The sequence below is a fragment of the Chelonia mydas genome, chromosome 2 (genome assembly GCF_015237465.2).
Source record: "Chelonia mydas isolate rCheMyd1 chromosome 2, rCheMyd1.pri.v2, whole genome shotgun sequence".
NCBI lineage: Eukaryota > Metazoa > Chordata > Testudines > Cheloniidae > Chelonia > Chelonia mydas.
Genome location: NC_057850.1, coordinates 248,525,621 through 248,538,144, shown reverse-complemented (window position 1 = coordinate 248,538,144; position 12,524 = coordinate 248,525,621). Strand labels below are relative to the sequence as shown.

The window sequence follows — 12,524 nt, the reverse complement described above, 5'->3', positions numbered from 1 at the left end:
CAGGGGCCCAAAAGGTCAAAGGTGTGAACATAACTCAGTCCCTGTCCAACATTAAATGGTGTTAAACAAGGTTCAGGGTTTGTTATACAGAGACATCAGCCTGCTGACAGAACAAGGAGCAATGGTCTCAAGTTGCAGTGTGGGGCATCTAGGTTGGATATTAGGAAACACTATTTCACTAGGAGGGTGGTGAAGCACTGGAATGGGTTACCTAGGGAGGTGGTGGAATCCCTTTCCTTAGCGGTTTTTAAGGCTCAGCTTGACAAAGCACTGGCTGGGATGATTTAGTTGGTGTTGGTCCTGCTTTGAGCTGGGGGTTGGACTAGATGACCTCCTGAGGTCTCTTCCAACCCTAATCTTCTATGCTTCTGTGCTTAGTACCATGGCAAATGCACCATTAAAAATCTTTTTAACCTTTTATTAAAGATACAGGAAAGAAGGAAAACAGAGTATTTGAAAAGTAAGGTATTAAATAAGGCTTTTGTTTTAACAAATCCCTTGTTCTCTTTCGCTTTAGCTAGGGAGAGTTTTTAGAAGGAAAACACCCCTCTTTTTTGACTGTCTTTTAGATGGTATTAAAGATGATAAAGATGGGAAAAAAGTGAAGAATTAATAGAGATGTGTTGCTGCTGTTAAAGTCTGATCCTGTTTCTTAGAAGACAAAACAAATGTGCACACAAAGATGGGAGAGAAAAGAACAGCAAAAATAGAAATGCAGCTTCTGTCTCGGGCACTGAGTTTCACTTGCAGCCTTACCGCTGGAGAAACACAGGCACCGCACAGTCTCACAAAAATTGGCAAACTTGTACCAGCACTGGGCTGCTTATGGTATTGCTTTTAACTGCATCTTTCTGGTCACAGGCTTACAGCAGTGTTGCAAAATATCCAGTCTTGGCTGGCTAAGACAGACTCTTAGCAGACAGAAGGAAAAAGGACAGGGATAGCAAAGAGAAGAAATAAGGTGGGGAAAGAAAAGGACACATGGAGGGGAGAAAGGGAAGAATAGACTAAGTCTCACATCCCAGGTGGTATTCGGAATTTAGCTGGTGCCAGTGGAAGTGGTGGTGTGATCTGGGTCCCTCTCTCTGGCCTGGTCAAGATATCTCTCAGGATTAGGACAGAGAAGCTCTGGCGTCCCAGGAGATGGTGGGGGTGGCAGCCATGATGGTGAAGGTCTTTCCAGTTGCCAATTTTGATCACAAGTCTTCAAGGCTCTCTGTAAAGCTCCCAAAAGGGAGTGATGGGAGGAAGAGTCCATCCCTTCATATTTTGTCCGCCACTTGATTGATTGATATCTGGTCCTCTACTCTTCTTGCTTACCAGTCATAATCTTAACACAGTCCTTGAATTGTATCAGTAGGTCTTTTTGTTTGTACTAATTCAGTATTTCTGTCTTGCTTTTGCACCTTTCCCCATCAACATTTGTTCTGGATTGCGTGACATTCCATGAAATTTCACTCACTTCTCAAGTTGAGCTCACAATTAGGGTAAATTTGTAGACCCATTTATCCCGGCATTAGAGAGCCTATGCACCACATAAGCCCTATTTTGAGAACTTGAGTGTGTCTTAAATGGTGCATGGATCTTGTGAACAGGGGTGACTTTACCTTTAAGAATAAAAACTGAAAGATTTCTTCAGGGTGGAGAAAAGTAGAAGGATTACAGTTACTGGGGGAGTACTGATTTTATCAAATACAATCATTTTTAATGTTGACACATTTTATTGGTTGTTTCCATTCACTACTATGACATAGGAACCAGTTATGTTGGTACTTTGATATCTGATCAACCCTGTTTACATAACCAATCCATTTTTATCAGCACAGGCTGGTGTTGCCAGGGTTTAAGTAGGATTAAGGAGAGAAATGTTCATTCCATGCATAATGATTCTACAGAAACACAGTGTGTTGGATAGGTCTTTGAAGCCTCACGCTTCAAAAAAGTGCCTGAGAGGAGTGGAAATATACAGACTCTGTTGTGAAAAATGTGAGTCACAACAGCCATTATCGCATTAAAAAAACCTGCATTTCAGTTCTTTGATTCAGTCATTGATGATTTTCCTTTTTAAGTTGTGTGCTTTCATACTATATTTAGAAACATCTGTTCTGACCCAGGCTATTTGTAGAAATGTCTGTAATTCATAGATTGGAAGAAATTAGACATGATAAAGACCCATTAAATCATTTGGGCCATTTCCTTAATATGTCTGAGTCTGAAGAATAACTATGTTAAATATATACTTTGAAACGTAGCAGGTTTGATAAGTGTAGTGTAAGAATGAAAAACATTTAAAGCTTTTTCCATCATGAAAATGATGGTAAATAGAAATCTTGATAAGAGATTATAGAAGGAGTAGCAGTAACTGCTATAATTAAGATTGCATAACCATTTCCATTCTAACACATTAATTTTGGTCACTTAGAACTTTCTGAAACTTCAATCTTTTGGATTGAAATATTCAAGGCTTGATCTATGTTTGCAGGTTTGTTGTTGTTGTTGTTTTTTTTTAAAGAAAGTTTGAGCAAAAATGGTTCAGCCATTTTTGAGCATAAAGAGAATGTAGAATGCCCTTTCCCATTCCCTTACTCACTAGGAGTTGCAGATGTCAGTAAGGTATGAAAATAGCCCTCATTAAGGAGAAGTGTCTTAGAGTTTTTTGGTGAAAATTAATTTTGATGTGACTGTAACCCACACACCTCCTGCGTGTGGTGTTCTGTCCCTCCTAGTGGCACTGAGACCACTTAGAGAGAGAGATTAATGAGTTTGCTCTACAGCTTTAGCTAATAGCCAGTTGGCTTTTAGCTCATGCAGTAGAGGCTCATACACTAAGATCCAGAAGCCCCAAGTTCAGTCCCGCCAGCCAACCACTGGGATCTGTTGGCATTACAAGTGAGGGCTTGTCCAGGATTTCAACTGGGAAGTCTCTGAAGCTTGAGACATGCTTCCTCAGCTAGGGGAAGTATGTAACCCACACACATCCTGGGTGTGGTGTTCTGTCCCATCTAGTGGCACAGAGATCACTTAGAGAGAGAGAGAGAGAGATATTAATGAGTTTGCTCTGCAGCCTTAGCTAACAGCCAGTTGGCTTTTAGCTCATGCAGTAGAGGCTCATGCACTAAGCTCTAGAGGTCCCAGGTTCGATCCCGCCTGCTGACGACCAGGGTCTGTCGGCTTTACATGACCACCTTATGACCCATTGAAAGTTGCACGATACGCTTACACAGTAAACGTTCCACACACTCATGCTACATTTGTAAAGTGTACAGCTAAGGAAGGCTGCACTACACATACATATGCAGCTAGCTCAGCTCTGTCTGCAAAATGCAGTCAAGGTGTATAAGAGCTGATGCAGGGTCAGCAGGAAGCCTTGCCTCATCACTGCATGTCTTGAAAGTGTGCATGGACTGAGCAAAGGAGCTCCTTTACAGCTCTGGGGATCACAGGGGTAGTATATAATCATTTCCCTACTCCTCTGAGCACAAGTTTGGTTTCATGTTAGAATTGGGCCACTGGGCCTGATTCTCCAATGCATTGCACCAGGAGCTTGATTCTCCCCTCACACCAATCTTGTGCTAGTGTAACTTCAACATAGTTGCTCCTATCTTCATCGAAGAAGAATTAAGCTTCTTGTGTAGTAATTTTCGTCTGTGCAACCTGAGTGTAAAAGCTATTAACTGTGTACATGAGTGGGGAATGCTGATTTGGTGGCATTCTACAGTTACTTTTGCACATCTGTGCATGTGCAAGTCAAGAGAATCCGGCCCACTTAGACTAAATGCTAAATTTGCCCCTCTTAGTTCCTGGCTCCACAAGCCCATGATTTTCAGATGTTTAATTGCGATTGCAGCTGGCATTTGAAGGTTTCCCCAATGAAAATGCTAGGCAGGAAATGGATGGTCAGAATTTGCTGCCTGACTGTATTGTGTCACGTTTCATGGTTCTCTGCATTGCTTCTCAGAATCTTTTCATCTACTCTGGTGATAAACCAAGCCAAAGAAAAGAACATTCTATACTGTATCTCTTGGTTGGTTGGTTTGTTTGATTATGTTTTGTCTCAGTAACAGCACTGCAGTTCCCTCACCTGATGGGCTCCGAGATGCCTACTTCTGACACAGTTAGTTCAGGGAAAGATTGCTCTTCTCTCTGTTGTGCATAGATGCTTGAGATCCATTTGGATGCTGGTACACAAAAACATGTTTACAGAATCACCCTGTTCCAGCAAACTCCTGACCTAAGAAACCACCCCGAAATAGTTCCCAAATGTACTGGCTATAGTGCTCCACCTGTATTAGGAGACCACCACTGTTAACCAACCATTTTTTGTCATTCCCTTCAGTGGTCACGTAAGACATGTTTCACATTATAAGGACAACAAGAGGATTAGCTGGCCCATGTCTCTGGTGTTATTTATGGGACTGAAATTGCCATTTGTTTGCAGTTGTGGTGTTGAGTCAGAGAACAATGAGAGTATAAGAAAACTCATTTCTGGTTTGCTGAAAGGCTTTTGTAATTTCCTGTTTTTTCATGACAATGGCGATATAAGGAGGGGAGCAAGTTGGGGAATTTAAGGGAAGATATAACTGAAGAAGAGTGTACAGATTATCTGAACTCAAGTCAGTATACTAATTCATCTGAACCCTAGCTGTTCAGATCGGCAGCAATGTGAAGTATGATATACAGGATAATGCAAGTCATTCCCCTATGATATGTCATGATCAATGACAATCTAATGAATTCATCTTGAAATAAAGTCAGAACAGGAAAAACAATAGCTATTTCAAAGACTACTTTCCTCAAATAAATTGAGTCAATAAATATGCTCTTTGTCATACAGGATCCAGTTAAGGGTTTGTTTGCTAACAAAAAATGGTGTCATCACAGAGCTTAATAGAAGCAGACTATCAGGACGTATCCAGTACAAGTAAACAAATAATATTTGAAAGCAGAGAAAAATAATAGGTAGCTAAACAAAACAGGTGTCCAGCATAAGCAGGCCAAAGCAATGGTGTACCACACCTCAAAACCTGAGCTGATTTTGTTTGTCACTGAGTTAGATTTTAATTTAGTAAGTATGGTCTTGCTGCTGTGGGTTAAAAAGCCTCTTCATTTCTCATGTAATATGTGTTTTATTGATACATATTAGAGAATGAAGATTACTCTTGCTGGCAAAACATTTCTCAGCCCACCCTCGTGTAGGGGACCAGCTCAAGGCCTCTGTGCCGTTTAAGTCCCACAGAAGACTTCAACATAGGGCTTCAATGGGACTTAAACAGTGCATAGATATTGTGCAGGCTCTTGACATAGGGATGGATTCACCCCAGATTTTTTAGTAATAATGTATTTTTACATTAATTTTAACAGCTATCAGTGTGTCCTTTAGGGAAGATCTGTAAGTCCATTATTCCTCTGGTATGGTTTTGCATTTGCACTTTATTCCTGTAAGTTAATATAGATGCAAGAATTACCAGTTCCAGTCACCTATTTTCCATTCTGGCAGGAGTTGGGAATGTTGATGAGGAAGCATACTCAGGCCAAGATGTTTAATCTTGGGTGCCAAAAGTTAGACTTTTAAATCAATCTGTATTTAGATAACTAAATAGTAGTGGGCTGATTTTGAGAGGTGCTGAATTGGAAATGTTGATTGCTCAGCATGTGTGAAAATCAGACCACTTTTATTAAGGTGTCCAAATATGCATTGAGGTGACTAACTTTATGCCTAACTGAACATTTGTTCCTCCACTTTTCTAGGGTAGTGGGATGTAAAGCAGGAGAAAACTTGTAGCTGTTCAGGGCACTGATATGAATGTGGAAGATGCCTCTTCCTGACCCTGCAAGAAAATAAGTGATGTAAGAAAATATTACAGACGCTTAAGGTGGAGATTTTCAAATGTCCTTAAGTGACTCAAGATTCTAAATCCCAATGACTTTCAATGAGACTTAAGTGCTAAGTACATAAAGCACTTTTGAAAGTGGGATTTAGGTGCTTTTCAAAAGTCTACCCTCAATCTATAAAATCTATTCAGATTTGATCACTCAGACAACTCCTCATTTGAATTATTTTTTCAATTAGTTTTATTTTCCCTAGTGTTTTATTAGCCACATACAATTGGGCAAAAGGTTACCTGATTGTTGCTAACTCATGCATTGTTCTGTTTGCTGGCTTGCCAATTCTCTAGTCACTTACCTTGATCCCTTTTGTTTTAGCTGTTTCCCCTACTTGGAGTAACGACCAGTACAGAAGAAGCAGGATGAAAAGATGGCCAACTTCTTGTTACCACCAGGTTCTAATAGCTTCCACCGGTTCACGCCTGAATCTTTGGCTGCTATTGAGAAGCGAATTGCAGAGAAACTTGCAAGGAATGCCAAGCAGGAATACAGAGATCAGCCAGATGATGAAGAAAAGCCTCAGCCACAGTTTGACTTACAAGCTTGCAAAAAGTTGCCTGATATCTATGGGACTCTTCCTCCAGAGCTCATTGGGGAACCACTGGAGGATCTTGACCCTTACTACAGTGACCACAAGGTTAGAGCCTTCAGAAGCATGTGTTGTTTTACATTTGCTTTCTAAGATGGGAGATATTTTATGCGGGGACTCTGGTTTTGTCTTTCGTCACTCAGTAAAAATGGTGTCTTCTGGTTTAAGGATTGGAGAGCTAATGAGGGCAGAACTTCCTCCAGAGAACTAAACAGAGGGGCATAGTGGAATAAAAGCTTAGCTCAAGTAACATTGCGTATGAATATACAGTGTTATGTGAGAAGAGAACATTAAATGAGTTAAATGAAATTGTGGGTTCCATCTACTGTACCTTCCTCTCTTTGCATGAAATTCATGCCAGGACCAAGGTCCTGTGCATTATTAAGCCTAACTTAAGCCCTTCTTGTTAAGGGTTTATGTGGTTCCTTGGGCCTTTTGCTGGCCTTCTGCACAGGAGGGACTATCACCTACATAGCGTAAGAGGTATATATGCAAACCATTCTTGAAAAGTGAAATTCATTTTTCTGCAGAGGGACAGCAAAAGCCCAGGCACCATTTCAGCCTCATTTAAAGTGTCAAAATAGGACTTATGGTGGGATTTAACTGGTGCAGTGTGCTGGCCCTCTGCACCAGGGTGGATTTCATCCTGGAGTGAATATCACCTGGTGAGAATCGTGTGGGCTGGACCAGAGCCACTACAGTACAAGCAGCTCCCTCAAAAGGCTGTTGACTGCATGACTGCGTAACTTGCTTTCCTGTACTTCAAACATGTTATAACATGGATGAGAAAATAACACCCACAAACAAGCATTCTGAGGACTTTCAATTTTTTGATGTATTCCTCTAGACTGTATGTTTCTCCCATAAACCTGTACATGAAATTACTATATGTTTCCATGATGTAATCACTGGCATTTTTGTTCCTATGTTGTACAAACTTAAATAGAAAAAGTAACAAAAGTTAAATAGACACAGAAGTAGATTATTTACTTGAGATGCCTGGAATCAGTCTATAATAATCTGTGGCTATTTAAATACAGCGTGCCCAGGCAGAAGCAACAGGATATAGCTGTAGTATTTTAGTCTTGAAAGCCAGATTCTTGATGGGTAAGTTCCAAAATTGCTTAAAGCTCACATTTGAACTGCCCTGATCTTGCTGCCTCCACATGCAGGTCAGTCTCTCTGTGCGCAGTTAGGGCATTTATTGGCTGCCTAGCTGTTTTCAGTCCCCTGCTCTGCTGCCAGCAGGAAGGAAGAGCAGCATAAGAGGTTCCGCACTAATTTTCTGCCATCTGAGGATCCCTTTTGCTTGGGGTGACCTTGGGGTGAACCTTTTAGTCCCATCCTCATTGGCTATGGGGTCAGACAGTGCTGGCAGTGAGGTGCTCATTCTATATGAGAATTTGGCCAGGAATGAAACAAGGAATTAGTGGAGGGTATTATGCATGAACAGGCTCCTGTATTCAGATAACATACCAATTAGTGCATCCTCAAATGGAAGATCTAGAAGAAATAGTAAACCAGTGGTATGACTAGCTAAAATGGCATCTGATGAAAATGAGCATGACTAAGATTGAGGTCATGTGGGCAGTGGAGGTGCCACAGGGAAACTAGATATAGAGATTAATGGAGTCAGACTAAACCAGATGGACCAGTTCAAGTACTTCTGTGCATGGGAAGGTGGCAAGTTTGAAGGTCAGATATAGTTCAGATTGGAGAGCACTGGAAGAGTTTGAATGTGATACAATTGAGATTGGGGAGTGCTGGAAGAGCATAGAATAACATCACAGGGGTTGTGAATGACAAGCGTATGCCACTGAGACTAAAATCCCAACTGTACAGAACAGTGGTACACCCCACAATGCTGTATAGTGCAGAAGCATGGGTGACAAAAGAGATGGTAACTTTGATGCTTAGAGGTGTTTGAGATGAGATGTCTTTGCCCATTAGAGGAGTTTCACAAAGAAAGAATTCGAAATGCAAGTATTAGGATGGAAATCAAAGTCGTGATGTGGCTGACAAAATCCAAGAAATGCAACTCTATGGATTTGGACATATGCGGAGGATGAATGAAGACCTGGTGAAAATAGCATGGGAAGAGAGGGTGATAGGAAAGAAACTCAGAGGAAAGGTGAGGAAGCAATGGATGGGCTGTATCAAAGAAGATGGAAAGCAGGAGGTCCTTAGTGCTAATGATGACCTGACCCCAGCTGATGAGATAAGAGGAAGAAGATAATTATTATGCAAGAGCATATCCATCCTAGTTCAGACAGATCAATTTGTCTTTGTCATAACCATACAGCTACGGGTAGCCTAGAATTCCTCCTTACCTGTAAGGGGTTAAGAAGCTCAAATTGGGACCTGACCCAAAGGGCCAATGGGGAAAGAAGATACTTTCAAATCTTGGGGGGAGAGGGGAAGGCTTTATTGGTGTGTTCTCTGGGGAAAGCAGAGAAGCATCTGGTCAAAAAACTCCTTCTCCTATAAACCATCCTGTACAAGTCTGATATTACAAAAAGAGTAAGTAAATAAGGCAAGGCACATTAGATTACCTTTTGTTTTCAACTTGTGAATTTTCCCTTTGCTAGAGGGAGGTTTATCCCAGTTTTTTGTAACTTTAAGGTTTTGCCTAGAGGGGAATCCTCTGTGTTTTGAATCTGATTACCCTGTAAAGTATTTTCCATCCTGATTTTACAGAGGTGATTCTTTTACCTTTTCTTTAATTAAAATTCTTCTTTTAAGAACCTGACTGATTTTTCATTGTTCTTAAGATCCAGGGTTTGGGTCTGTGTTCACCTGTACCAATTGGTGAGGATATTATTCTCAAGCCTTCCCCAGGAAAGGGGGTGTAGGGCTTGGGGGAATATTTTGGGGGAATAGGACTCCAAGTGGTCCTTTCCCTGGTTCTTTGTCTAAATCACTTGGTGGTGGCAGCATACTGTTCAAGGACAAGGCGGAATTTGTGCCTTGGGAAAGTTTTTAACCTAAGCTGGTAAAAATAAGCTTGGGGGTCTTTCATGCGGGTCCCCACATCTGTACCCCAGAGTTCAGAGTGGGGAAGGAACCATGACAGTCTTCATTAAGACAACACCCTGAACTATCCTGGAGCTTGTGAGTTTGTTGGGTTGATGTGGCTCTCGAGAGCAGGCCATGCTATAGGATGGGATTCTCATGGCCTGGTCCTGCAAGGTGCTGAGCATCCTAACTCACCATAACAAGGTCATCAGTTACCACACTCTTCAGAATAAATGCAGTGTCTCAAACACCACCGTGGGTGACACAGGGTTTCAGAGGAATCTGCATAGGACAGGAAGGAATTTTCAGCTCAGACGGAGGTGAAGAGGGAAGTTTGGGGCATTTTTCCTGAGGTGGGCAAAGACTCTGCATTTGGAAAGGTCTTTTGGGGAACTGTTCATTGCGTGAATGGAAATTCGCAACTGGAAGGATCTGGGAAGGGAATTAAGGGCACTGAGATGGGAGGGAATCTGCAGTTGGGAACTGAGTGAGAGGGCCCTGATGTATAAATGCAAACACTAAATGTTCTCATTTAATTTTCCATTTTGTTTTTCAGACATTTATAGTACTGAACAAAGGGAAGACAATCTTTCGATTTAGTGCCACTCCTGCCTTGTATATACTTAGTCCTTTCCATCCTGTCAGAAGAGCAGCAATTAAAATTTTGGTACATTCATATCCTTTCAGGTGACTTCCCACCTTCTGATGTTATCTGATACAAGCGGATGTAGGTATGAAATTATTTGGTTTTATCAAGCTGTTTGACAGCTGCATATTTGATTTCATTTACTACAGACATAACTAGAAATGTGTTCGATTTTTTCCTAAATACGATGCGTAAAATGGCTTTTATGGGAAATACAGAGCTAAACCCTACTTGTCTTACTCATGCAAACAGCCCCACTGACTTAGATGAGACTGCTTGTGTGAATGAAGTTGAGCAAGGTTTGGCCCAGAGTTAGTAAGAGAGGGCACCTTTGGGAGTCAGTGCAGAAGATTTGCTGTGATACATCAGGGGAAGCTAACCAGGATAAATTCTATCTGTCCCCTTCCCCAGTCAGAAGCAAACTTCACACATGTGATAATTCTCTGCTGGGATGCATGCATACCTCCTTCAGCACTGTTCCATCCTCATGGGCTGTCCTTGTGGTTGAGTGAATACAAAACTGTGTGGGGCTGGCACTACTGCTGGCACTAGACATCCCACAGTAGGTGACGAGAAGGCAGGATCATTGTCTCCTCCCCAAATCTATATTGGCCAGCAAATCATGGAAAGAAAGGCACAATGCACTTTCAGAAGGAAAGCTGGGTGCTGTTGCTGGGGATGGTGTGATTGCACCCTTACATGTCCCAATGCAGAGTAATCCTTAAAAGGTACGAGCCTGCACTCAGACCCAAAAGGTCTTTAGGTCCTTCCCCATAACCTCCTAGTCATTTCACTGATGACAGGATACAGAATTTAGAACCTCACCCACACAGTGATTCAGAATTCCTAGAATGCAACTTAAATGAGGGGAGCTGCTGTAGCCCTGAGGAAGGAGACAAGCATACATCTGAATTCTTGCAAGTTAAATAATCTAAACAAAGAAAATTGTTCTGCAGTGTTAATGCTGAACAATTTACCAAGGGTCATGTTGGATTCTCCATCACTGACAATTTTTAAATTAAGATTGAATGTTTTTTTTAAAAGATCTGCTCTGGGAATTATTTGGGGCAAGTTCTATGGCTTGTGTTATACAGGAAGTCAGACTAGATGATCACAATGTATCCTTCTGGTCTTGGAATCTATGAAAATGATTATTTAAAAAATTAAACACTTACACTCAATAGTCCAAGACCTGGCTTGTTAAAAATGTACATCATGGGCCAGATCTTCAGATGGTGTAAATTAGTGTAGCTCAGTTAAAGTCAAGGGTCTATTCCCATCTGAGGCCCTGGCCCAATATCTGTCTATGTAACTGAACAAATACACTATTATGTCTTATCAAAAAACAACAATGTAATGCTTGAGTATTCATTTATGACAATAGTTACAAAAATATTTTATCTGACACTTTAAAAGTTAAAGATCTGGATAGTATAATATTTTAAAAGTATGGGCCCAGATCCTTTTCTCATTTAAGTCCATGAGAGTTTTTCCATAAACATCATTAGCAATAGCACTTGGATCCAAAGTTTGAAGCTTTCTGAGACACAAATGGGATATTTAATCTCTGAGTGAAATTCGCCCTTGTGCAGAGAGCCAGCACAAAATCTCAGAGTAGCAGCCGTGTTAGTCTGTATTTGAAAAAAGAAAAGGAGTACTTGTGGCACCTTAGAGATGAACAAATTTATTTGAGCATAAGCTTTCGTGAGCTACATCTCACTTCATCGGATGCATTCAGTGGAAAATACAGTGGGGAGATTTATATACAGAGAGAACATGAAACAATGGGTGTTACCATACACACTGTAACCAGAGTGATCACTTAAGGTGAGCTATTACCCGCAGGAGAGCCGGGGCGGGGACGGGGGGGAACCTTTTGTAGTGATAATCAAGGTGGGCCATTTCCAGCAGTTGACAAGAACATCTGAGGAACAGTGGGAGGTGGGGTGGGGGTAAACATGGGGAAATAGTTTTACTTTGTGTAATGACCTATCCACTCCCAGTCTCTATTCAAGCCTAAGATAATTGTATCCAGTTTGCAAATTAATTCCAATTCAGCAGTCTCTCGTTGGAGTCTGTTTTTGAAGTCTTTTTGTTGTAATATTGTGACTTTTAGGTCTGTAATCGAGTGACCAGAGAGATTGAAGTGTTCTCCGATTGGTTTTTGAATGTTATAATTCTTGACGTCTGATTTATGTCCATTTATTCTTTTACGTAGAGACTGTCCAGTTTGACCAATGTACATGGCAGAGGGGCATTGCTGGCACATGATGGCATATATCACATTGGTAGATGTGCAGGTGAACGAGCCTCTGATGGTGTGGCGGATGTGATTAGGCCCTATGATGGTGTCCCCTGAATAGATATGTGGACACAGTTGGCAACGGG

At 41.3% G+C, this 12,524-nt stretch overlaps 1 protein-coding gene across 5 annotated transcripts in view; it reads left to right on the top strand.

The window, feature by feature from the left end:
• LOC102931383 (sodium channel protein type 5 subunit alpha) overlaps positions 1-12,524 on the top strand; it is a 314,377-nt gene that overhangs the window by 49,086 nt on the left and 252,767 nt on the right. For all 5 annotated transcript variants that reach the window (XM_043541607.1, XM_043541605.1, XM_043541603.1 and 2 more), the window contains exons 2-3: positions 6,205-6,523; positions 10,047-10,165. In XM_043541607.1, coding sequence (XP_043397542.1) covers positions 6,257-6,523; positions 10,047-10,165 — 386 coding nt within the window. In that variant the 5' untranslated portion in view covers positions 6,205-6,256. The remainder of the gene's footprint in view (positions 1-6,204; positions 6,524-10,046; positions 10,166-12,524) is intronic.